The following is a 27908-nucleotide window of genomic DNA, read 5'->3' as shown; positions in this document are numbered from 1 at the left end:
CTGGAAAATGTATATAAAATTGGAAAAACTAAGGAAATAATTGTAAGCTGCAAATCTCATATACCAGTAAAATGCCAGTATATCCAGATCAAATTTACAAATTTCCTTCCTGCCATGTGACATGCATACATCAATAAGTATAATTCATTTTAAATGGAAACAAACATATAATACCTGCTAATCCATGTAGCTTTCTGTGAAAGCTAATGATGCATTTTATATAAATCATAATTTCAAGCAGTTAATTGTCTAAAAACACTCCAGCATTTTCTATCCACAGCAACACCTGTAATACTTGCTGATCAATTAAGCCCTCGCATCATTTTATCATAACAGCTCACACCCTCCCTCTAAAACCCATATCCTCCAACCGTCTGTGCCCAAACCAGGAACTGAGAATGCCTCATTTGGTTGACATAGTGTTCTGGGGAGTAATTTTGCCTAACCGGTATGTAAAATCATAACTGAAGTGCTGTGTGTGCGGCAGGCTGGCAGAGGCTAGATATTGGGAGGGGAGGAGCAGCAAAAAAAAATCAAAATATCCTGGTGTGACTTTCCATGAAGGAAGGGTGTGTGTGTGTGTGTGTGTGTGTGTGTGTGTGTGTGTGTGTGTGTGTGTGTGTGTGTCCATATGAGAGTATACACGCCTTTCTATGAAGTCACTATTTGGCACATTGCTCTGCTGCTCAAATGTGGTTCATTTGTATCAGTGTACTATCATGGGTAAACGGTGCCATCTCTGGTTGTACAGAGGAACAGCAACTCAGGACGAGCCAGGCTGAACAAGTACAGGCAGTCTAACAAGTGTGGAGACAATAAAAACCGAGGAGATGTGACACAGGTTGTTCTTTCATTGAAGTAAAACAGAACAAGACAAAAACTCAGGGGAGAAAGCAGACATGCTTTCTTCAGATTGTTCAGAAATACTAAATATTTTCTATTTCCTATTTCAGATATTTTATGACTGAATACATAAACTGGCTGCTCAGTAATCACCTCAACCGGAAAGCACCAGGAATATAAACATTTGAGGCAAAAAATAATAAGGGGCTTGTTATGTTAAAGTCAACATGATGTCTTACAGTATTACATTATATTGATTCCAGGTTAGTTACAGTGTAAACAAAAAGCTAGCTTAATTTTTATTAACATTAATGATCACATAAGATCATGGTGTAGCCTTCAAGGACTCAAAGTTACAACTTTTCAAACTATGAATGAGAATACAGTTTTCCAGAAGGATGACCTCATCCTGATATTGCAGAGATGTCTTCTTTCAACAGAGCTCTTCCAATGAGCCAAGGCTGCCACCTAGAGGCCACCATAAGAACTGCTACTACGTCTCACACTGGGTGATGTCATAGTTTAAGAAAGAAAGAGTTAGAGAGGGAGATGAAAGAGGGACAGGGGAGGGCAGGGGATGTGAAAAAGAGAAAACAGGAAAGATGAGAGGGAGGGAGAGAAGGTGATGTCATGTTTTCAGAGCAGTAGAAGCTGTCTTTGTCCAAACTCTCTCATTAAACTCTGCAGATCGGCACTGCGGATATAAACAACAGACACTACAGAGGTATCAGCCTGATACTCCTATTAAGAACATAAACACTCTGACTCACAAATGATTATGTTTCATAGTACTTGGCTAAAGACTAGACACTACATCCTTCAGAAGCCCAATTCAGTCCTTGTCATTCCAGACTACTCCACTCTCTCCATGCACTCCCAACAATCTCATGCCATTCTAGACAATTGCATTGCATTCCATACTACACCATTCAAAACAATTACCGCCACTCCTGAGTGTAATCTCCCCCAATTCTGGCCATGAAGAGGCAATTTCTCCTTCCAACAATCTCACAGTAGAAGACACACACACACACACCCAAAGAAGAGAGGTTGAGATAGAAAGAAAACCAAAAAAAAGTGATGCAGGGGAAAAGAGATAGAAGTAGAGACACGGAAGCAAACAAAGAGAAAAGAGATAAAAAGCAGAGAATAGGGAGACAGAAACCAATGTAACACTTTAGCTTTAGCAGTGAGACACTGACCTTTAAAGTACTTTCTTGAGAAGGGAGAGAGAGAGAGAGAGAGAGAGAGAGAGAGAGAGAGAGAGAGAGAGAGAGAGAGACAACAAAGCTGAAGGAGGGAGAGAGACAGGTTACAGAGTATTCTAAAGCTTCATCTGTGAAGAATGTATGCATCTCTGAGCTACATAGTGGGATAAAACCATTAACTTCAGTGGTAAATAACACAGGACTGTTTTTTTTTTAACCTGAAGGACACACGCAGACACAGAAACACACGCTACTAAAAAACACTAAGGCTGCACATTAATCTCTAGCACAATCGCGATGTCACTTTGTGCGATTACATAACCGCAAAATGGTGGAATTTAAGTAAACAAAAAAGGTGCTTAGTGTTACACCAGGCTCTGCATGCACTGCAGTTTCCACGTTTTAACACCCTTCACTTTACCGACAGTATTAACAACAGATGAAGCCACCATGTCTTAAGAAGCTTGGTGTTTGTTAACTCACTTTACATTGTCTTTGTTATCTCTTCTTCCTCACGCTTTTCCCTCACAGAGCCACTATGAGACAGCTATGCCCTTCACCACTCAAACACTGACGTCACTAACTCAACGTAACTGCCATTCTCGCTCTCACTAAAGCCTGATTTTATGATTCTGCGTTGAATATTTACTTTTGTCCAAATCGTGCAGCACTATATAAAACCTGTATGCTTATGAAGACACTTCATTAGTAAACATGTATATACCTAGCCATGACTTTAAACTTGCCATCAAATGGTTTGGAGCAAATAAACTAGCCTACAGCGTAGGCTATACTTTCGTCAGAAGTTGGCCACACATAGCTGTAATCAGCCAGTAAACAGAGTAGAAGAAGTAGAGATTGCTAACCGGGTAAAAAAGAAAACAAATACCCTTGGCCATCTAGCCTACCCACATTTACGAGAGAGAAATGATGAGGTCTTAAGTTATTTTTTCTTTCATGTCCGCGAGTATTGGCCATGTTTCATGCTGTCCGGAGATGAAAATGCAAATGCGTTTCCATATCCCATATAGCGAATCAACTCAACTAAACAAAAACTACCTCAGCGAGCGCAAAAACATTGTTTGCGCAATTGAGAACGCAGTACTTCAAAAGCGCATCAAAATAGGTAAACACGACTAGTGTTGGCCGATTCCCACTACAGAACTTGAAACCTGATTTTCCACCCGGCAACACTTTTTGGAGCTCCCCGACAAAAGCCACAGTTTAGAGGCAAATCGGCGTTGGCTCAGCGCTCGCAAATGGACACCCGCAACATGTGTGAACTGTTCAAAAACACGAGCCAAGAGGTTAGCTAGTGTCTCGTAGGCGCATTCCAGATATCTAGCAGGCTTAATATCTGGACCTGTCGGGAGCTACAGCCAACGAAAGGGCAAGACACAGGTTGCGGGGAAACCTGGGGGAGGGGTCACCTGTAACAATAGGATATTTACTGTACATCTTCCATTTGCAAAGTTGTTGTTTTCACCTAGAGAAAACCAGTAAAGACATGTGGAAACTGGCTATTTTATGAACATGTGTGACAACGACAACACCACCTAACCCTTTTTTTTTTTTTTTCTTTCGCTGCAAATCAGCCACCAACAACTTGCAGCGCTTGTTTCTGGCTTGTTTTGTTTCTTTACATCCAAAAAGCCTGTCTCGGGCATGGTATTACATTATACCCTGTGTCACTTCTCACATGTGTTTTCGTGGCAAAGCGTAGTTTAGAGCACCAGAGATTCCGCCTTATGAGATCTTGTAGCATATGACCATATGTGTGACCCCTACCCCCCCCGTCAGTCTGGAGTGTGAAAACAAGGCAGCAAGTTGTGTAGTGTGAACAGTAGAGCAATCTGACGACTTTGAAAGTCTTGTAGTGGGAACTCAACAGACACCTACAAGCAGAGGTACAGACCAGGTAGACGGATAACAATGTCCCATCCAAACACAAAACATGATCGCACCTTCTTGCTAATGCATGTAGTCATGCAAATAATATGCAAAGGAAACCTAAAAAAGCCATTAAAACAACTGTGAACCACTTTATTTTGACCCTCATAAGTATCTACATCACCTGTTCTTGTTTTAGTGTGTTGTCTTTCTCACAGGCATGCACACACCAAGTCAAAGATGGCTGCCAAAGATGCCCAAACTGAATAAACTAATTTGTTGTTATTTTCATATAAAATTGCATATCCGTCTGGATTGTAAGATAACGGTGAGAAAAGTGTTTTTATGAGCACAAATATCCATACCACTATGTGTGAGTCTTTCTAAGCTGGGCTGAAATAGATTGAAATTAAACAGCAGTAATATTTTCTGGAATCACGATCCCTGTGTGGTCACTGCATTGGCCTACTTTAAGAACAAACAAACCTCATCCAGAGATGAGGAAACATTCATAACAGCATGTTTTAACCTGATTACCTACAAGTAAATACATTACACCATCTTAACATGCGTCTTTATGTGCTGAGGCCCTTCAGACCACCAGAAAAGCTATGTACTGTAATCAGATTTTGAGACGGACAGATATTTCTCACACAGAAAACCAAGTGTGAATACAAAACAACTCTAACTATAAAACAGGGTTTCACCACACTCACTTCATGAATGACAGAGTTCAAATATATCTAAGGTAAGACAACAAGCAGCACACTAAACACCAAGCCTTAGTAGATGCTTTAACACAGGATCAGCTACTGCGTCAAGAGAGACAGGCATCTGAGACTAGCTCAAGGGACAGAGTAAACTGTTAAAACAAAGAAAGATGAAAAACAAAGAGATCAAGGGTCTACTACCAGTGTGTGCGTGTGTGTGTGCGAATACATCTGCATTTTTTAAGTGTGTGAGATTAATGTCCCTCTAGGACTGTGGAGACCCCATGGTGAGAGAGACGCCTGAAGGGTAATATTAACTCCCTTTTCTTCTGTGTGCACCTCTCTCTCCCATACACACTCAAAGAGCTACTGCAACTAGAAAGACACATTAGTACAATACAAACACTCATACGTGTAGGTTCTGTACAACTTACTTTTCTTCATGACTGATTGTGATAAACACAGGATCCTACATACACAAGGAAACTGTTTGAACTGACTATCAAACTCAGAAGATTATTTGTGACAACTACAATCCAACACACACACTGAAATAATGTTGATCTATCTCAGTCTAACCCTCTTGTCTGAGGCGCACACACACACTCTTTAGGTCATATGTCTGGCCTCCATGCAAAAGACATGCAAAATGTAAGATGAAAGGTAGCATTCAACAATCTCAAATTTTACACCTGTCAACTGTATGTTGATGTGAGATGTATTTTCTGATGTATCACCGGTGTCTTTCCATTACCAAGTCAATTTGTGCCTTAGCCTAACAAAATATTAAAGATAGCAATGTCAGATCATAAAGCAGATTTATTTTCTAAGTGACTGGAAACGGTTTTTGAAGGCCCTGGCAAAAAGTGTGCTGCCAATAGGTGAGTCTGATCAGAAAACGCGCAATACAGTACATGTTGTTCTGGATGGCAGTTACAACAAATATATATTTGCCGTTTAACTTGGAGGGCTTGTAGTATTTTAAATGTCATCATTTTAACTTTCTATTAAAACAATGTTAAATTCAAAAAGTAGTAATACCTATTAACAGTTGTGATGACTCAACCGTTAATAGAACATGGCAGCTTTAAAACATCCACCTTCTGGAGAAAAAAACAAAGACTCTTGTAATATCATGCCATAATAAAACTTTTAATTTTCATAATGTGGGAAAAAACAACTCGGCAACACTAGCTGGCTTACTGAGAGAATTTGCTCTTTGCTTAACCAACACGTTTTGGTACAAGGCCTTCACCGGGTTTTACAGAATGGATAAAAGCACAGCCAATATAGACAACAAGAAGGGTTTGGTACTTAAATAAAGAGTAGACTACCAGTCAGCAAGTGTTGCCAAGTGGATTTTTCACATTTGGTCCTTTGTTACTTGAGCACTCTTCCTTCATGTTCCAATGTATCAGATAAACCCCACTGGTAACAACTAGCTAACCAACAACTATAACTATTTTTAACCAAATATATCTGCATGGTCAAGTTTTTTAGGGCAGCACACAGCCTAGGAAGCTCAATTCAGAGCAAAATCAATTCTCCCAATGGAATAACATAAAAAGTACAGCTCACTTACAAAGCAAGACTGCCCCCTTGTGTTTAATAATAATAATGACATCAGTTCTACAGACATCTACAATATAATAAAAACATTATACAAGTTTACGATTTCAGCTGTTCATTTACTTACCTTCAATTCATCAGTCTGAAATACGTCCACCCTTCTATCTTAGTATTATTCTATTAGTAGTAACATCCTGGGAGTATGGTTATTTAATGACCTCCAGTCAACGGACAAACCCCCACAATTTAAGAATCTCTTACCAGTCATCTTGTATCCGCTGGCAGCTAGCTGTCCGGCCATGTACTCTCCATCTGAGTTGTTATGACTGCAGCCCCACGTTTTCATCCAGATTTTTTGGGTGCCAGGGATCAAACTAAAAATAAACAATAATAAAATAGTTTTTTGTAATATGAGGTGTTGAAATCAAAATCAATAAATCGTAATAAATCTGCCATAAAACCTCAATCAAATGATCAACTGATGATGACTTATCAACTTTAGCCTGAGATTAGTGGGACAGATGGTAGTGTGCTTTCACACCCAACTTGTTTGATTGCTGACAGGAAAGCAGACAACCAAACTCTGGTGCAGATCAAACAACCAGACCGAGACTGCTTCAAAGCAGGCTCTGGTGTGCTGTGTTTGTAGTATGAAAGAAAATCACAGGATTTAGACTAGTATTAATGGGTATAATATATGGGATTTTCCCTGATCAGAACAAAGTGAAAAGAAGTTAAAAGAGAATTTGTGCCCAATACAGTGTAATATAGCATTTCTCCAATAAAAAGTGAGTGAAACATACAAGTTCTGTACTCTAAAGGCCGTAGCTCTCACCGTAGCCTACATAAGTGGCCTGATGTTTATACTTGTGCACTGGTGTGTGCATCGAGCCACGTGTGTGTGTGTGTGGAGTGTGTGGTAAAGGGAGAAGTGAGAGAGTGACTGCGATTAGCTTCGGAGCGAGTAGCAACTCTAGAGTCATAGTGAGAGAAACAAAGTGTCTCCCCTGTGTTTTCTGACCAAGATGGGAGATCTGTAGCAGGGAAAGTTGACACTCTCCTTGATTTCATGTTGTTTATGGAGGAGAACCAGGAAATGAGTCTGGGGAAATGCAACGCTACCAAGCCACGGCCGAGCGACGTGAGTCACCGCGACGTGTAGTTACATTTTTCGAGAGGTGCACGTCAGGCTACGGCGTAGGGTCCGGCGTAGAAACAGAGGGGTCTGCGTCTACGCCGGACCCTGCGCCGTCGATTTTATGCACAACTATAAAAAGGCCTGTGAGACGCCTCTTTTGGTCCTATTTTTACTCTTCCGTTATTATTCATGACATGTGAGGTCCAGTGGCAATCTTAACTAACAAAGCTCACAATCAATCAATTAGTTCTTTATGAGTTCCTTGTGTCACCAAAGAAGTTTAATATAAAAAAGGAGCAGTAAAGTACTGTATGACTTGTTGGCTGTTACCAGAATGTGGTTTTCCCCAAGAGATCCATGTACACGTAGCTGATACTGCAGGATGACAGTCACCATAACTTTCCAATGAATGAGTTACCGGTCAGTCCATATGGCTTCTTGTTAACATATCTTGGTGCATTTGTAATAACTCTGTGTGAACACGTAATAGCTCTGTGTGAACGTGAAATGGACCCAAACTAAAAAGCAACAATATATCATACCAAGTGAACCGAACTACAGGTTAGTCCGTCTTTTCCAAATAGAAAAAAATGAATGTGCAAAAAGCTGCACATAGCACACTTATAAAAATGCAGTTCTGCAATGTTTAACTTTGATATTTCTTTTACTAAACTGACTGAAAATTAACTGATCAAATCTTAAACATGACCATCTCATTTTTATCTACATGAGATATTTTCACATTTTATTCAGGAAATGTAACAGTCATAACCCTATATGTATCACAATCCCTTTGATTAACTGAAAAGCTTGAAATTAAGAGACACTGGTTGCAAAACCAGCAGTTATCTGAACTCAGGGAGCTTGATGTATTGTTCTCCACCTACGAAGTGACTTACTGGGAATTTAGAATTGACTTAACCATCATCAGCTAAAACATACTGTATACACAGAAGCAAAATCACTATAAGCTCCCATCCTCGCATACAGTACCATTATAAAAAATGGTTTGACATACCTGTCAGCTTGGAGCTCCTCACTGATCAGACTCTCGTTTTTCTTCCTGGACCTTGGTACGATACTCTTCCTAGCAGACTGTCTCTCATTAGGAGTGGGGTCAGTAGAGGACACCATGTCCTCAATGTCTTCAATCAGAGAGTCACAGGCAGACGGCATGATGGTCTGAAAATTAGACAGATCCTTGGTCAGAACAGCAATATTCTAGTTGAGACCTTTGAGTAGTCAAGTAGACCCTGCGAGTAGTAGACCCTGATTACGAAATGTTGAAATGACTGTAGACACCTAGATATTTGTTTCCTGTTGAACAGCAACGTAATAAAACAAAATAATGTAATAAAACAAAAAGGTAAAAATAATTAATTACATGAAAAAATAGTACATTGAATATGACATCCTTATGATGATTAGAGCAGAGCACCTGTGTCCAATGACACAGGTAATTATAAACTTGCATATACAGAGAAATGAAATAACAGATCTTCGGTTATTGTTTCTCCTTCTTCTAGCTTCCCTTGCTTTCTCTACAGTGTAAAAAAGTGTTTATTGCATGTGTTTATTGAATCCATCGTTCATTGAAAATGAATTGAAAAAAGCTAACGTTACATGACAGGCAGTAAAAAAAACTTGATTATACTAGCTAGCTAGGTCGCTAATGGATGGGTCAGGGTTAGCCAAGTAGGAAAGTCAAGCATCCCCACTGCTGAGACATTGAACCTTTAAGATTGTGCATTAATTTACTTTGCTATAGACATAAATTGACATAGTGAAGATAAAATATCTGAAAACATGAAACTATAGCTATCGTTACTAGGTTTGTCGTATAAACTGAATTTGGCTTAACTAGCATAACAGCTAGCTAGTGTTGCCCAATAACCCCTTGTTTTAGCTGCTGCTGTTTACATTGCATAAAAAGCTACATAATTATGTTACGTTAACTCCTCCGTTAATCATAGCTAGCTATATAGATAAACTGACCTAACGTTACCCAAGTGATCTAGTATTTTTCACCCGACCTTTACCTATAACCTAACCGCGTGCGGTTAGGTGATTAACATTAACACTGACTGTTAATGAGAAACACCTGTTAAAAGTATGTCTAATTTGACGCATACATAGCGTAACATCAGGGTAACATGGTCAAGCTAACGTTAGCTAGCCCATTAGGTAGCTACCAGGCTACCCACGTGCCCTTATTTTGGACAGGCAGACCCCTTGAAATACCGTATAAATCCCTTACCTTGATTCGCAATGTAGTTATTAGTTTAGATAAATCCGAAATCCGAGAATAGGATGATTTAGGAATGGAAAATGTATTGTTTACACCATCAAAACAGTTGTCACAACTCTCTGACCGCCATACTTGAGCGAAGATACGGTAGGTAAAGAGGGACAAACTAGGCACGTGTGTATTTTCCATGAGGGGAGTTAGGATAGGATCATTTTTGGCCATACAGTAGTTTCTAAAAGAAATAAATCGCACATCCAAACAATTTCTCTGTGCAGTTGCGTTGGACAACAACAAAGACTTGAAGAAAGAGAAAATCCCTCTCTTGCTGCAGCATCACCATAATGAAAACTTTAAAGAAAACTAACGTTTAGGTCGCGATCATAGACTGTTAATATTAAGTCTATGGTCGCGATCTGGACCTTCGTCAAGACTATTTCAATAAAGAACACAACAAATACATTCTGCTCCTCCCATTCTGTGTCCCCAGTTGTGGGATAATTGACAATCACTTGTCAATGGGAGTGTCTCTCAAGGAACTCATGTCATGTCTGCAAACATTTCTTTAGATCCATTCCAGTAATAGATAGCTTGATTCGATTACTATAATTTAAATAAAATATCCATTCCAGGAATACCTATTACTCCCCGATTTTAACTTTTTAATGCTTATATATATATATATATATAGCCTATATAATATACAATATTTCTATTCACAAAGTTTCCTAAGTGAGTGACAAAAATATACATTTCATATTAATTTCAGTATTACACATATCCATTTAATTTCTACATACTTATAATATGCATTACAATAATACTCCATTTTAGGAGTACATAGGCAACCATTTCAATAATTAAATCTCAAATTCATATCAATAACTGTACTTAAGAGGTTCCACCATTGACATTCACTGCTATTTACAAAATATATTTACAAAGTTTAAATACTCTAGACCAGGGGTCGGCAACCTTAGGCACGTGCCCATGGTGGCACGCGGGACCTTAACCAATGGCACGCGGGACCTTAACCAATGGCACGCTGGCAATATGTGTGCAAGAGAGTTATTGATGTGTTGAAATCATGGTTGAAATGCTGAAGCACTCTCTCATCCGCATGCCAAATTCCAACGTCCACAGTTGCCGACCTCATAGGTGCCGATACCGTGGGTGCTCCGGAGCTTGAGCACCCACGAAAAATACTGAGCACCCACGTGTGCCAGACTGCCAGTTCATTTTTATATTAATTTAATATTAAACATTGCAGGTAGTGCTAAGTGGAGCGTCTGTCATAGTGTGATTGGTCATGTCGGTGGCATTGATTTATAATTTCCCACGAAGCTGATTAAACTTCTCATCTCCAATCCTATCTGTGAGAAGTGGCGCTGTCCTGAGTTGAAAGCTAGCTTACTTTACGGCGTGTGTGTTCGTGTCGGCCGCTGTCCATTTCCTAAGGTTCTGAAATGCAAACATTGTTGACTACTTTTTTTTTTTTAAACTGTGTGTGCGTGTGAGCACCCACGGAGGAAAACATAAATCGGCGCCTGTGCGCGACCTGTTATTTACGGTAGTTTGATTGACTCATATCTCTGACTGGGAACAATACAAAGAGGATTACCAACGGCCGCTGGGGCAGATGAACTAACGCTAGTCTCGTTACTGTAAGGAGGCTACAATTAAACCTCCGTGAGTTAAAAGTCAATACTTATCAATGCACTCACCTGTGTAGACCGGCATCAACATGTAGAAAGCGATATTTCAATCTGCTCCGTCTGCTCAGTCCACTCTTGTCCACCGCACTGTTTTACGCAAACACAGCTCTACTCTAGTCTGCAAATAGCAAATTTTTACAAAACGAGCTAAAAGAAAAGCTGTCGGTTTGTAGTCTATTTTTCTTAGTTTGCAGGGAATCTTGACATTTGGACAAATTCTTATAAACTTAAGCTGTCTGAAGAAACCATCCTCTCCGCTGGAGCGGTAAATATGGATGCATTATTAGACCAAAACAAATACATGTGGCTACTTAATATGCACGTGAATCGTTATGTTCTTCATTCTTGATAATGATGCTGGTTGTGTTATTATTTTGCCACAGCATCGTTTCATTGAAAATGAGGCATACAGGACCTGCTTATCAGTCCATTTGTCATTAAAGCTGGGCTTTTCCACAACTTTTCGCTTCAGGCTCTTTGACAGTGATATTTTTGTCAGCCCATTTTCCACCAATCAGGACTGCATACTAAAACCATGTTTCCATAATAATAATATACAATAATAATAATAATAATTACAAGGTCCTGATTATTACAGATTCCCTGGATATTACATTTTGATGTGATGTCATAAAAAAAATTAATATTAACATGGCACACTAATAAACAAGACATTTTGAAAAGGGCACTTCATATCAAAAAGGTTGCCGACCCCTGCTCTAGACCTACTTGTACATATATATGGTGGGTAAGGAGGGACAAACTAGACACGTGTGTATTTTACACAAGGGGAGATGACGAATGATGATTTTTGGCCATTCAATATGACCATGTTTTTAAGCGGAGTGATATATGATTAATTCAATTATGGGCTTGTTGTTTTCTTTTTAAATTATGCCTGTTGCTGATCATATCTTTCAGCAGTAGCCTACCGGAAACCAATATGTTCTTAAACTGAGATTTTCAGGGTTTCTTACTTTTCACTACAGTGGAGTCATCCCTGAAGACCATAACACATTTATTTTCATGTTCATATTGCCTTTATTAAAATTTTCAATTACAAACACCCAGAGTACAAAAAACAAATTTATTTATCAATTTATCCTCCCCCCCCCCCCCCCCAAAACAAATACAACTCAATTCCCCATTTGACAGGTTATAGAAATTTGTAACTGAGTAACACACACATCAAAAACATCAAATTAGTTTACTTAAACATTCAACAGCACACTAATACTTTCACCCATGCATTCAAATTGCATTGTGATATTACAGCTCTTTTTTTCTGTAATTAGTGGAAACAGGCAGCAATATCATAATTTTACAGTCAATTCTTTCCTATGAAACTGTTAACTTTTCACTGAACCTTTACAGAATATTTACCGATCAGTATAATGTATTTGGTAACAGCTTAAGAATAACCACAGGTAAATAGCAGGAAGAAGAGTGCCGTTTCAATCTTCACTAATAGTAAACACCACATTTAGCCTAATGATACTTTTCTGTAAGGTCTAATCACACATCAGAATCACTCATTAGAAATGAAGGAGCTGTAATTTTAAGTCACCCATAACATTTTTCACACTCACTGGCAATGACACTAGCTTAAGCGGTGCATTAAAATCTTTAACATTCCATTAGAAACCCATGGAAAGGTACAATCTTTCCAAAAATCATGTTTCCATTGTGTAAAAGTGGATACAATATTGTGACCAGATTCTGGTCGCCTGCAATAGATGGAGGAAAATATAATTACTTATTTGAATGGTTTTAGAAAATAGCACAACAGTGGTTAGTAAACCAAATGGGGAAATAACATTGAGCTGGATTTATCCATGCATACAAAATACACTGATATAAATATGCTTATAGGGAAATTGTGTGGTCAGAGCATTTCTGTGCATTTTAAGTCCAATTTTCCGTTCACTTGCGATGGTTTATATTATATTGGGTTTTGATTTTACATCAAAAGCTGTTTCAACAGACTTCAATACTCTCCATGAAAAAGAAAGTCAGAAAAAAAAAGTTCCAGACTCCCTCACATCATTCCAAAAATAAAACGGACACACAGTGTCACAGAAGCAAAAACCCCTACACACTTCAGTAGAGGACACAAGTCTGTTCCTGGTTCAGTGTATATAGACATAGAAATGTCTCCTAATGGCCAGTAAAGGGCAGATAGGCTAACTGTGAAAGAATGACTGCATGTATGCATTATTGAATGTGTACCACTTCTTGGGTCTAAGAGAGGCTCTGCATGTAAAAAAAAAAAAAAAAGACACTAAATAACTTAAGGAAAAAAGAAATATTGCAATATTGCAATTTGTCCGCTTTTCTACTCATCAAATGTGCACCCCTAATTCAAATTTAAGATGCAACAGCATGAGACCGATTTAAGAGCGAAGGCATACTCATATCAGGGTAAATAATACAAGGCTAATTTCTAAGACAAAGGGGAATTCAAAGACTCATACACACTATGGCATTTACCTCTATGCCCTATTATTATTGTCCAACATTAAGTGAGAGGTAGCCTACAGTACCTTGTGCACTGAAACATTTAGAAAACTGTACATCATATTACACATGGCAGGCTTACCCTTTAGGAAGCTTGATCTTTGACATAACTCACACATGCTGCAAACGCAATTACTCAAGCACACATCCATCAGGTCAGGGAAAAGTTTACAGTAAGAGCAGCAATATTACCTGCAGCCGCAGGTTTCTTTAGATTAAAAGCCAGGGTCTCAGAGGAAATGTTTGGGTTTTGTTATTACCGGGGATGTCATCAAACACATGAAGCAATGGTGTTCCAAATACCAAAGTAAAAACACAACACATAGTTCACTAAGTCCTCCAGCTGGCTATTCTTGATTAACCACTGTTTGAAGACTCAGTGGCCCAAGACAACAGTATCACCAAGCCCATTATGAAACATGGCTTGTTGCACTGAATTTGCTCAAATTACAAAACCGGGTCTTTTTTTTTTTTTTTTTTTTACTTTTTTGTTTAATCCTAGTTATTGGAGGGGGGGGAGCCCTTCATTACATGCTGAAGCCTAAATGAATGGCTAATTATCTAGCCCCTCGTTGCTTTAGTGATTGTGATATTAGTTACTTCTATGGTATTAAAATCTATTAAAATTCAACATTAAACCTAAAAAGACAAATACGCGCCTATCCTGTCTCCTACACAGCTTCAGTACACACCGAGTAGGTAGCATGCATCGATAAGTGGTTCAAATTTTACCGATTAGCTAGAAACCACAGTATAATTTCACAGCAACAGACTAAATGAGGAGGCATTAGAGTATGTTTGGTTATAGCAGCTTCTGCTGATGAAGATGGGAGGGGACAGGGAAAAAGCAGCAAGAAAGTGGAAATTTGGGTCTTGATTTCACAAAGTGTCTATAAGAATATGAGTTAGAGATGATATTCAAGTTTGCATATCGGGTGTTTTTGCTTAACCCCACATTACCCAGGTATGATGGCTTTTTGGGCTGTTAGCACATGGGTCATGAAATGTTAAACACCACAATACCTTTTCCCATGTTGAACATTTTTGTATTCATCATGTACAAAATAAAAAGATTGCCCACTTGATGAGTAGATAACAGTCTGATCAGGTGAACAGATAAAGGTCCCTTATTAAATGTACCTACTAAATACATTTTAAATATGGAGGACATAGCAAAAGATTGACATTGTGTGCAAGGGGATTTAACTAATTACTAGCCATAAAGGCATACTGTAAGCATTTTGTACACCTAAAAAAAACATTTATACCCATCTCATTTTAGAGTACACAATCTTATTTCCATTGCTATTTTCTGGATAATTGTCATGTGCACTCCAAAACAGTATATGAACTTCCTTGGAGCTCTTAATACATCTAAATAGTGCTTAAATGTACAAAATACTCACACTTTTAGTAACTGTATGATTATAAGCCCAAATAGCACAATAGGAAACCTGACAAGTGTCTGAGCAGGCAGGGACAAGACAGGTGACCAAAACCTCAGCCTGCCTAACCTAACCATAGGATAGCAACAGTAGTCATGAATGCTGTGTATCAAAATTCCCCTGTTTTCATTTAATATTCATTTTAATTCTTAAAACACCTACTTAACAGTCAGCAGTATGAATCTTCAAACACAGATCATTGGTGCAACAGAAAGCCATCAATAGCCCCCCCCACAGCACTTGGCATTAACACATCTGGATGAATTTTGACATCTGCCAAGAAAATGCATCACTGGGAAACCACCGATAAAACCGCTCCTATTCTTGCCAAGTAGCAGATTCACAGGCCTGTCAAATCCTCATATTTGCATTATCCTTCAAAATTTAAACCGTAAACACAGTTCTTCTCTTCCTTACTCTTTAACATTCTACTGATGATTTTGGGTGATCCATCTGTGCATCTTAGGTGCACTTACATTTGGGTGTAATGCTAAACCCAAACCAATCAACAACATGTTAACATCAGATGGCGTGGGGGCGTTTTCCTTCGAGCGGTTCTTTGTCCCGTCTTTGTTGGTCTCTCTGTACAGTGATGTGAACCTTGCGTCATACAGAGAGGTGGATATCCTTCCCCTTCCCATTTATACTACCGAACAGACAGCAAAGGCCTTAAGATGCCCCCCAACAACCAGCTACACTGGAGGCTTTACATAGCCTGAGACAAAGAGTAATGGATATGTATTCCCATTGACCGGTCGTGTCTTTGTGTGAAATCATGCAAGGCCATTTATCTCTCACACCATGAAAGAACATGGCGTTTAGTCCCTCTGGGACTGAAAAAAAAAAAGCCCCCAATGATTCCTTTCCAGCTATCTAGAATTGGCTTCCACTAACTACACAGTCTGTCAGAGGCATCAAAACCTTCACTGATACTCCATCTCTCTCCCATGCACTTAAACTAAATTTGTAATAACGAATGCTAGCTGCACAGGAGATCATCCAGGCCAAGAGAGGGCATTTTATCAAAGTCACAGGCGTCAAACAAGTCGCTGATTCCCTGGTCATCTCCCAAACCTAAAAGGTAGTCATCTTGGTCCAGAAGAGGAGGCCCGAGGTTTAAGAAAGGCCCCAGGGACAAAGGGATCTGGTCTTCTGTCTGCTGGAGAAGACTAGTGTAAGGGGACGAGATGGGGGAGAGAGTAGTGACAGAGACTGCTGAGGAAGAAGAAGGTGGAGCCAGGGAGGGGATGGAAGAAGTGGTTGTGCAGGTGGGACCTGTGAAGGAAAGTTGAGACAACTAGTTATTATCTTTGAATTGTCAAGGAACCATCAACCTAAGACCATGTTGGCCAAAAGAGTAATCATGTTGACCAGTGTTATGGTGCTTGTTGTACTGGGGACCAATATTCAAATCCCAAGTACCAGCAAATCAGTGCTTGGAATCAAAAGTTGCATGGACACGAGCAAGTTGTTTATTGAACAGATCTTGGGTTAACTTGGGTCTAGGCCTGTTGCGATATGCAATAAATCGCATGATAAATAAAAAAGAGCTTGATAATTTTTCCGGCGATAATTTCCATTTGCATGCTTGTTTGTTGTCAGTCACTTGTCAACCGCATGGTCTTTAAGTGGGGAGGCGGGACTCCTGGCGTAGCCTCCCACAGAGTGCAGCAAGCACTCTGTGGAGCTGCGTGAGATGGAATTGCTTTCAAAGCCAAACACGACAGCTGCAGTGTGGGAGCACTTTGGATTCAAACCGAATGACCATGGTGAACCACTTAACCTGAGAGTGTCTCTCTCTCCCCCCCCAGTGTAATGGCCTTCGCTATCCAGCTACCAGGCCTTCTTCTGAGCAGATAGATGCTGCTCTGTCGGGTAAGACTCGTGGAGGTGGGCTGTGTTAATATGGATTACGGGGTGGGGGGGGGGGGCTGCTTGTATCCAACTAACTGCCGGTGGAGGTTGTGACTGTTAAATGCCAACCATTCTAAATTCCACGCAAATTCACGGCTGTGCTTATACTCGTTTACAGCCCTTTAAAGCGCTAATGCTACCAATGCTTTAGCTGAACTTTACTATTCTATGTGTGTGCACTAAATGTAGCCTATTTCGTTTGTTGTTTTTTATATAATAATGTTTATATATTTTAAATGTGCAACACCACTTGAGCCACGGTGAAACGTTTCTTGTATATGGTTGAATTGACAATAAAACACACTTGAGTTGACCTGACTGCCTGTCTATGCTATGTGTCGATGTCTGTAAGCGGTAGGCGTGGCTTGGGAGTGGACTCGTAGGGAAGCGAAGCAAGTGCATTCTGCGAGCGGTTGTCTTTCATCCACATGAGCCAAAAATGGATTTTCTGGCTTTTCTCGGTCTAGAAGGCACAAACTTCTAAAAAAATGTCACATTTCTACTACATAAATGACCCAGTTTAATACATATTCATCTTTCCAGCGGTGAACTATCCCTTTAAGGAATGTATTACTCTTTAATGTCTGAGCCTAATGTTTAATATTGTTTGAAGTGCAATTTTGTTTACATCCATTTTATTTATTGTTTTGATTGTGTGTGGTTTTTAATTTCCCTTTTATTTATTTGTTTTTAGTTGTTTTGTTCATTTATTGTGGATATTTAAAATTTCTTCCAGTTCCAGTGTTAAATATTATTTAGAAATATAAAAAGGTGTACCTGCATTATTATGCCATTATCATTATATTAGATGAAAATGGTCTCAGAACGACAATATTATCGTTTATCGCAATCATTTCTGGAAAAAATTATGGTCCAGCAAAATTTGTTATCATGACAGGCCTACTTGGGTTGGGTGGGAGGGTGGCACTCAAAACCAATTTTATTCTATTACGAGTTTAGCTAAGCATTGCACACGTTGCTCTTTGTTTGTAATGAGGTCTAAAAACATTCATGCACACCTATGTCTATCTGAGACAAACCTTGGAGGACTTTGAGGAAAGGTGAGTTCCCATTGATGTCCATGCTTCCGTTTTTTACAGGACTCCTGGGGTCATTCTCCTCATCTGGGCACAGGAGGACTTCTATAGGACCCTTAGTGCTGGTCAGATGGATGGACAAACTCTGGAGAGAGGAAAAAAAATTCTGGTCAAATCCCAAAATCTGATAGGACTGCACGATTAGAAGGATGGACAGACTTAATTGAAAGATTAAAAAAAAACTACGAGTCTCTTTTTCATATGCTCTCAACTTGTAAATGTTCTACCAACATATATAAACCAAAAGGTATTGTAGTCTGTACATGTAATGGTGTACCTAAAAAACTGGTAACTCGGGGCAAATTGATGAACTACATTTTGCTACAGACCATGACACTGCTTTAGTCAGTGTCATCCCCAAATGCCTGGTAAAACAAATCCTCAACACCAACCCTAGAGGGGTCACCTAAACTGACTGCAACCTCCACAGCTGGTGCATTAATGTCAGGAGAAATGCTATGTCTGTTAACAAGTGGCTAGACAGAATAGCAGTGTTCCTGCATTACTTCACTTTTTTGAAGTTTACACACTGCAAAAGCTTTGTGAAGCAGTCAGTTTTTCACTTAGAAGCCAAAAGGCCACCAACCATAGAAGAGCAAGCAGCAGAAGTTTCATTGGGACAACAATGACAGATCCACCTTGTGCGTTTTTGTGTGTGTACACATACCTCATCAGGGTCTGGTACTTCTAGTTTGGTGTCTGTGGGCGCTTTGACGACAATAACAGTCTGGTCTCTGAGGTTTCCCAGCTGTTTGATGTCTTGGTACGTTACATAGGCATATGTGCAGACGAAAGGGTTAAAGAAATAATGCTACAATGTCAGTACATGTTAATAGTACATGTATATGCAAGCCGGAAAATGCTAACTACGCGATGACAAACCTCCAAACTGCTGAAATGATTGCTGTACCATGCATCTACACATGCTGGTGTTTTAAGCTTAACATGTTAGGCACCATAATGTAAAATAAAATCTGCTTTATTTGGCATATGTGTAACAGATAAGACAATTTGAAAACAATTCACAAGTCAGAATGGGTGTTATCTAAAGTGAGTTTGAAGTTGAAGACTGGCGGATATATTTTTAACTAATTTCGCCATTTCAATAAAAGCAAAAATTAGGGCTGCACGATATTGGAAAAAAACTGACATTGCGATATATTTCTTTCCTGCAATATATAGAGTTATGAAATAAGACAAATAGCTCTATTTGGAAATAATAAATCAGTGTAAATACATTCTATCAGACACAGACTTCTGTTGTATTAGGGTTACGTTTCCAGCTTTGCGGTTCCAAACCGTCACGTTAGTTGGAACGGAACCCTTGTATCTTTAGGCTAACTATATTAGCTTTAGCCTGGCTGACAGCAGCTTTCTGGCAACTCTGCAGTGAAAAATGGCCAGGAGAAGTCGTGATAACGTTGCATTAATCAGGTGATTTATTTCATCTTTGCAGCGAACATAAAAACACTGACTACAGTAGGTTCACTACCCATGAAAAGTATGTGTATCCCTGTGTCCACGGCAGCTGCCGCTTACGGTACCTTTTTGTACACACAGGAGAGCCTCCCTTCCGAACAAACCCTGTCGGACTAACGTTACGTCACATTAAAAAGGGGAAGAGTCGGGCGGTAACAATCATGTAAAAGGAGAACGAAGTTTACTTTTCTTTCAAGCAGCAAAAATGTTGTAGCGTTACAATCGCGCATCCTGCGATGTGACTATTGCACATGCGCACATCGCGATGTAGACAATGAAACAAAATATCGTGCAGCCGTAGCAAAAATCCCCATGTATCACCGTGGCCTCACTGTGAGGCAGGAATAAGCATGCATACAAACAATTTTACACCGTGATCAATTTGGTGAGGTTTACCTGCAGAACTATGAGAACAGTTACAGGAAGTTTTTAACAATAAAATAAAGTGGCTAAGAACCATTTTACCTTTTGGATGACATGTCAACTAACAACAAAAGGATATTTCTGGTTGCTTTGCAACTCGCTCATGTGTCTCATATCCAGGCTGCATCTTTGGATCAGTTGTTCAAGCCTCTGTTCTTCTTCTCCCAGTGCAGAAACTTCTGCTGTTAGTCGCTGTCTCTGGCTCAGTGCCCCCTCTACCTCCAACAGACTACAGCCCCTGTGAAAGTGAGAAGATTGAAGTGAGTGAATTTAAACAGATTTAGTACTGGCTCAGGCGCTTCACTTGCCCCTTTATTACTGCCTGCTTAAACAGCATTTTTTGGTACCACAGATTTGTGTTTCAATACTTCAAAGCAGTGAGCAGATGCTGCAGAGGATATTATTTGGATGCAGAAGATTGTATTTTCTCTTTGTAAGCCACAAATAAATATCCCCTGTAAGGTAAAGTGGACTACAAATCACAATGAAGGTCATGTAGAGAACATTTTTTGTTTGTCTTAAAATAAGTATGATCTAAAATATTTGTATTGTTGTCATTTGTTTTGAGATGAACAACAATTTGTCTGTGGACATTTCCCAGTTAAGTGACTAATGTATTTATTTCATTTTAGCAACATCTAAACCTAGGCCAACCACATTATATCCAAGACAGGAAAAATCTGGGCCTTAACTAAAAGAAAAGAGAGATACAGTAAATCATAGAAAAACATGCCACTAAATGCAATTACAGGCTTAACTGCACGTGACCTTAGTGATTACTGAACAAATGAGGATATAATTAAATTTGTAGAGTGTAGAACAGTCAGATATACTAATAATTTGAAGTGGTAACAGCTTGCACGCAGCCTCCTTGTGCTCTACAGAATAGGGTTGTGCCGATCGTGATGGCTGGCCGACATCACGATGGAGAGCCACCATCGTGATGCCCCCTCCCCGCAGTCAAACACACTAATCCTAGTTGCGGGCGCTGGACGGGAAATTGACAAGTGCGTCGGTCTTAAACTAGCAAAGACACAAAGGCTACTTTTTCCCCCTTTACGTGCAACCTATTTGTAAAAAACACCATCGCTTTGAGCAGACTGCTGGTTGACTGTAGTGATACATTCTTCTCTCTCTCTCTCTCTCTCTCTCTCTCTGTCAGTTGTAGCTCGCTCTACCTTCTAGTAACGTTGGACACAGCGGTCTCGAGTGAGAGAGAAAAAAAGTTTTTTTGGCCACACCAACCCAAGATACAAATATTTAAAAACTTTTTTACTCCAAAACAAATGAGATAACTCAAGACGGAGGAGAAAGACACACAGAGAAACCAAGAGAACTGAAACGTGTCACATTATGTTCTCAAATTTGTTCATGATGGGATGAATTAGACAAGAGTATCAATTCAAGTGGGTGCTCCGATCGACAGGTAAGACAAAACGTACTCTTAAAAAAGACATAAATCAAGTATTTGAGTGTTAAGAGTGATGACCACTTACATCCACTGAATGTTGTTCTTTGATTTCTTCTTGATGAGGTGAATGCCTTCTAGTACATTGGTGATATCATACAGCCGCCTTTTCTGTACCTAAATGTAGAGGAATACATGTCTCATCTGTTACCAATTTAGCGGTTGATTTCCCTGTGTAAATTACCAATCGTAGCAAAAAAAAAAAATCCCTGACACATATCCAAAACATTTTCAATGCTTTGAGCAGATATTTTTGCTTAAGATGTCGCCTATACATTTTATTATCCCTCACTTTTATTTCTTGCATCACTAACAGGATTTAAAGGAGAAACGTATCAACTATAAAAGGTAGGTTTGCTTTACATAAACCTCCTACCACCAACACGCCCTTTTTTTTTTTTTTTTGATCTGAAATTACCTGTAAGGTTTCAGCAGCGAGGTTGAGGTCCAAGACGCCATCAGAAGACTGGGCAAGGAGGTCCACAAACTTCTTTGTCAACAGGCCCAGGGAGGTGTCATACCGAGTCTTCTCTGGTGGAGACTTTGGTGCTATGGTGGAGGAACAGAAAAATAAAAACAGGGAAAGGACAATGTATTTCAGCGACTTGTGATTAATTTATGCAAGGAAAGTAAAACATAAAACTTCCTAATAACAGTTTCAGTTGGTAGGAGGAAGCCCAGGTAAATTGTGGGTTGTAAAAAAGTTAAACCGACCATCTGTAAAGACACCTATATTCACCCTGACTTCCAAAACCAGCAGTAGAAAAGAAGCAGAGGTGTCAGAACAAGTTAATAATAGGTACAACGTTACCATGTAATCCAATCCAACACAACCACACAGCAATAAATCCTATGGGTTTTTTTCAGTCAGGAAATGTTGGAGGCAAATGACGCAATCAGTCATAATTGGTTGGGAATGTGTCCTTTACATGTACCAAGGAACAACTTGAAGTTAACTTGAACTTTGATAAAGCACCAGCTGGTAATGTTTTACGTAAAGCACCAAATTGCGAATTTGCCAGCTGGACATATTTCAATATCGATAGCTCTGTGTCGATGGCATCAGTTCCTCTCATCAGAGGGTTACAGCATACGGCATGTGACCTGTCTCGTCCTCCAACAACAATATACTACACTGATGCAATGGCCAAATATCATGAACACTGAGGTCCAGATTTAGTTTCCGTTTCAAGTTCCAAATATAGCTCAGTAGACTGTTCTGGTGCCCGTTTCAGAAAGCAGGTTTAGTGAAAAGTGAGTCTGTTAACCCTGAGATGAGGGAAACTCTGGGTTTTCTGTTTCAAAAAGGGAGGTTAATCAAACCTGAGAGAGAGGGGTAACTCCAGCCCGTTTCAGAAAGAGAGGTAACTTAACCTCAGAGTCAGTTACTATGGTAACTGACCCTGTGAACCTAACCTGGTCGGGAGCAGGTTTTCTTCAATTAACCTTGAGTTACAGTTCATTATCTGCATGAATAATAAAACAGGGTTGGTTTATTAACTGTTAGGCAGACTATAAAACTTTTTTTTTTCTCAAAACATGGCATTTCCTTTTGTCGACGATCCCGTTGAAGAAGCTGTATTACTTCACAGGGAGTTAAACATACATCGGGAGATGATATTGAGGCCCCGACTATAGATGCATTTTCATTTCCAGATACTAGCCTACCTATTTGAGCGGTATCGTTTTTCTTCCCAGTCTATCAGTTATGTAGCCTACATAACCTTATCTGTCCTCATATCACTAACGTCACCCATCGTGGACATGCTCTTACATCCCAGCAGATTCTGTGTTGCATTAAGTTTTTTTGCAAATGGCAGTTTTCTTTACAACATTGGTGATGCGGAGCATATTAGTGAAGCCGCTGTATAGCAAAGCGCCATCAGAAGAATGTGACTCGCTCTGAAACGTTTTTGTATTGTTCCCTGGACACGAACCAGTAAGAGCCATTAAAAAGGAGTTCCACAGTACTGCAGGTGAATGATGTAAACCCTTTGAAATAAAAAAATATGAATTATAATTCTGTTAATAATGGTGCTGCATCCTCCCCCCCAGAATGGGATTAGTAGACCTAGGAATTTTTCTCCCCCAGTACTGCACCTAAATGAAACAGATTATAGGTTCAATACCATTTCACCAGTAATATTATACTTATGATTAAATATGATATTAATACACTATATTGGAACTTACGCATTTACTCTAGCAGCAATTTTCTCCCACGCAAATTTTCTGTCTTTTGCAGCAGCTGCGTTGCTTTTTTAACGAAATATATGTTCAAACTCGCTGTATGTGCTCATGAGTATTTCCGCCAACCAGTTTTTTGAGGTTGTTACCATGGTGAATCATAGTATCAGTGCTCCATTTATGCTGCCTTTTTATAGTGGTGGTGCACGCGTTTAACTCTGAGTAAACCTACTCTGAGTTGATTTAACCAACTCAAATCAGCTGTTCTGGAATCAAAAACTCAGTTTCCCATCTCAGGGTAAATCAACTCAGAGATCAGAGTTAGACTCCGTTTGTTAAACCTCCTTCCTGAAACGGGCCCCATGACACACATGCAGAGAGTAAACAGAAATTAAAGGGCCATCATGAAAGGGCATCTTGTTGTATTTTTTATTATAGCCATAACCCTATCTATAGATTTAGTCCAACATCATTTAAATTAGGTAGCAATTAGAAAGAAAAAGTTTAGTCTTGTTTGAAAATGTTGTGTATGAAGGACATGCACACAAAAAACTTTTTACTGTGTGTGCATTCAGCATTTCAGCTCCACTATGTCTTGTTCAGTGAAATTCATGGGACTGCATTTAAAATAGTTTGCAATAATATTGAATGTCTATTATTCTCATACATCAACTGTGAAATGACCCTGGGTCAAGGGCTGGGTTAAACTCTATTCCACTTGAGTGAGAAATTAGTGGTTCTTTAACCCTTGATTATATCTAGAGCATCACAATGTCAAATGTGTTCAGCTCAATGAGAATCTTTTTTTTCTTTATGAAGTTGCTGCATTGAGGCTGATTTTGTGTACGAAACTTTGTGTGGACCGCCTTTAGTACAGGATGACCCTGTATCATTGGGCTGTAAAATTCAGGTTACATGTACAAACAGGATGGCGAGGGCTTCTTACTTCTAGGTGTCTTTAGCCGTGCCCCATTGGCCACCACAGACCCTCCTCTGCCTCTTGGAGTCCTGGGTGGCTCTGACTGGTACTGGTGGTCTGAATCATCGAGGGCCAACCGCCTTTTTGCCTAGATGGACAAAAATATACAGTTAACAGCACATATGGCAGTTTTGGTCATTTGGTAAGCATCTCTTCTTTGAAGCCACCAGAAAAGATGAATGATGCTAAATAAATTACTTTCATCTTACGTCTCCAGTGTCAGTTTCCTAAAACATTCACAACTATTTAGAAAGTTAATAGAAATACAAGTAATTTTATAAAGAAGACAGTGCACTCCAGAAAATCCAGTGTTAGATTAGGCCATCATTCTATTGTTGTTGTTTCCTTTTCAGTTTTGACAAAAAAAAAAAAAAAAAAAAAAAAAACAAGCTTATTTTGTTCTGTAATTTCTGAGGTGGATCAGTCAAAATGATATTCATGAAATAGTTCAAAAAACAAGATACGTTTTAATCAATATTCCAGTGTGTCATGGAGACTGTTGCTCTTATGTTGCGCAAAACCAATGGTTATGATTTATTCTCATCTGAACAAATTGGCCAAGACAAACCCACATAGCTTTAGAGTGAGTCACACCCATGGAGTTGATCACACTGCTGCACAGTAATGGCAATAAAAAAGCCAATACAAGTACACTTAAAGCTCCATAATAAACCCAGCTAACTTTGAATATTACCAATAAGAGATCCCAGCCAAATTATGCCCTTTCTGAAGCAGTTTCGGGAGCTTAGTCTATTTTGATATAACCCAGTGTTTAACCAGCATATGTCCACATTCATCTTTACTCCAAAATTACAGGTCACCAATGTATAACCTGTCAGAATCAATTTCTTCTATTGTAGTACTTGTGTAGCTTGACAAAAGGTGAGATCATTACCTATGGTTTCAGCAATAGTAGACATTTTAAATGTCTGCCTCATCACCACTGCAGTACTTGTTTAAGACCATTTAGGCTGTGTTCAACATTCATTTATAATGCAAATGTTGAATTACCCAACAACCATTGGCTGTTTCTTCAGTGGAAAACTGAATATTTTCACCAGCCTAAATTGGCATTCTAGTCGTCATGAATAGTCTGTCCAACCAGGGAACCCTTAAAAACTTGTTGGCTGGAATCCATCCTGTTTTAGTGTCTGAGCAACACCAGAGAGCTGGTCTACTGCATTTCCCTCTAAACCCCATGTATACTAGCAGTCAATTAACAGTCATTAAGCATGTTAAGTAGAGTAAACCCTATATTAACACTTTCTTACATATTTTAGCCCCAAGTCTGAGAAAGAATAATATGCCCTCTGTTGACAGTCAAAATGTCAGCCATTTTATATCAGCAAGCAGCTCCCCTCACCCCCTGCCTGCTCATGGCTACAGCCTGAGATACAGAGGCTGGTTTAGGTTTAGTTCATGACAGATGAGTAGCCAGAACAAACCAACACCCTGAATACTGCTGAAACTATTTTGTGTGGTTTGTGCAGGTTGAAAACACAGGAAATGTGCAATCAGTTCAGCAACAAACTCCAGTTTCACTTCACTTGGCATGAAAGGCACCATAACGTTACACTTTATTTGCAAAAATGAGGCACATAAAACACTTGCAAATTAAGGTCAAGGCCGACAACGAGTCATGTCCTCTGATAATCAATACTGCTACTAGCCTTGAAAGCTAACACATTTCCAAGCTCCATCCAAGTTGGCTTGCATCTTCAGAGACGACTGGAAGAAATATCTATCGAGTAACGTTAACGTTAGTTTCAAAACTGAAGGGAAGCTTTAGCTTATAAGCCCATGGCTTTGCAAATTAGGCACTAGTGTCTTGTTTGAAAGCTGAAAAGTAGCTAACTGAGAGCCAAGTAGTCCAACAATCCCCCCCCAACCCCCAAATTAGGGCACCAGTAGCAGCCACTAGGCCACCGCTAACGTTACTCATCTCTCACCAATATTTCTATCTGGCTGCAAGGGTGAAAGCGGTCTCAAAACACCATGAAGTTAGCATAGCCCGCTATTAGAGGACATGTCTACGTTATTTGTAAACCCCAAACTAACTTAAACTCGACGTTTGCTTCCCTACAGTCAACATACCACTTAACCAACCCACTTGGGTAACTTAGCTAGCGGTAGTTAGTTAGCCACCTCGCTAGGTTGAGGGAATGCCCTGGCTAAGCAGCTAATGTTAGCTGCCCGAACAACAAGCTTGGCTAGCCTAGCAAGCTAACATTTTGTCGTGTTTGAGGCTAGTTGTAGCAAGCCAAATATGTTGAAACGAGCTGTATAGATGATTACCGGCGGTCTCCCCAGAGCGGGTCGTTGTCCTACTCCGTTTGCTGCAGCTTGTTGTGGAGTTGTGTAAATGTTGTTTATCTGAGGTTCGGATAAACACACATTTGATGTCTGTGTAACGTTGCAAGGCGGTGGGGTGGTTATTATTTGGATATACGTAGCGTTGGATTGACCGGGGTTTAAACGATCCGTGAGAGTTGTTAAAATGATATTATTGTCGAGAGGAGAGCCCCCAACCCCCGCTAAAATCACTTTGTCCGGAGCCGAGGAGATCCCTCTTCTCATCTTGCGTATTCGGGGTAACCCCTTTCTTGTCTCAGTACTTTCAAGCCCGTATGGCTGCTAATCCGCCGAAAAAATTACAAAAATAATCAGACCGAAGTAAAGATGACAGTCTGATTCATCGACTTTTGTAAAGTATTTTTCCTTAAGAAAGTGCATTTAGGCAGATGCAACGGATTAAAAAGTAGCGCAACTCTCGTTTCCCCGGTCTAGAAATGGCTTCAGGAAACGGCCTGATGAATGAAGGGATACGGTTTACGCGCTCAAGAACCCTCCCGCGAAACTCAGATTTCCCGGGAAATTTTCAAACGGAATTTACATGACAGCCGCTATTGGTCCTTTAGAGAAAAGTCCCTACCCATATTATAGCCGTATTGACCAATGACAGCTCAAGATTAGGTGTGCCACGTGTTCATTGGCAGTTGTAAACAGGCCAGCGTCACCTGTCACGCCTTGCGTGTTCTCTGACAGGACGCTAAGTGGCGCAAGTGATCGGTTGTGCTGAAG

General features: G+C 39.7%; 2 protein-coding genes across 5 annotated transcripts in view; both read right to left on the bottom strand.

The window, feature by feature from the left end:
- Positions 1-9811, bottom strand: part of cdkal1 (CDK5 regulatory subunit associated protein 1-like 1) — a 280572-nt gene extending 270761 nt beyond the window's left edge. Inside the window, exons 1-3 of one of the 4 annotated variants that reach the window (XM_028580855.1) lie at positions 9616-9811; positions 8377-8540; positions 6482-6594 (exon numbers count right to left, since the gene is read on the bottom strand). In XM_028580855.1, coding sequence (XP_028436656.1) covers positions 6482-6594; positions 8377-8540; positions 9616-9795 — 457 coding nt within the window. In that variant the 5' untranslated portion in view covers positions 9796-9811. Of the gene's footprint in view, positions 1-6481; positions 6595-8376; positions 8541-9353; positions 9433-9615 lie in introns of those variants that run through there. The other 3 variants (XM_028580856.1, XM_028580858.1, XM_028580857.1) reach the window with 3 other exon arrangements.
- Positions 9812-14363: 4552 nt separating this feature from the next.
- LOC114557020 (transcription factor E2F3) lies at positions 14364-27724 on the bottom strand. The gene is made up of 8 exons (XM_028580233.1): positions 27123-27724; positions 24795-24915; positions 22080-22210; positions 21690-21778; positions 20273-20431; positions 18959-19073; positions 18235-18376; positions 14364-16555 (listed from the first exon to the last, which is right to left on the bottom strand). The coding sequence occupies exons 1-8, from the start codon at positions 27402-27404 to the stop codon at positions 16260-16262; spliced, it is 1335 nt and encodes a 444-aa protein (XP_028436034.1). The 5' UTR covers positions 27405-27724; the 3' UTR covers positions 14364-16259.
- Between the last annotated feature and the right edge of the window lie 184 nt (positions 27725-27908).

The sequence above is a fragment of the Perca flavescens genome, chromosome 6 (assembly GCF_004354835.1).
Source record: "Perca flavescens isolate YP-PL-M2 chromosome 6, PFLA_1.0, whole genome shotgun sequence".
NCBI classification, from domain to species: Eukaryota; Metazoa; Chordata; class Actinopteri; order Perciformes; family Percidae; genus Perca; species Perca flavescens.
This window is presented reverse-complemented; position numbering and strand designations above follow the sequence as displayed.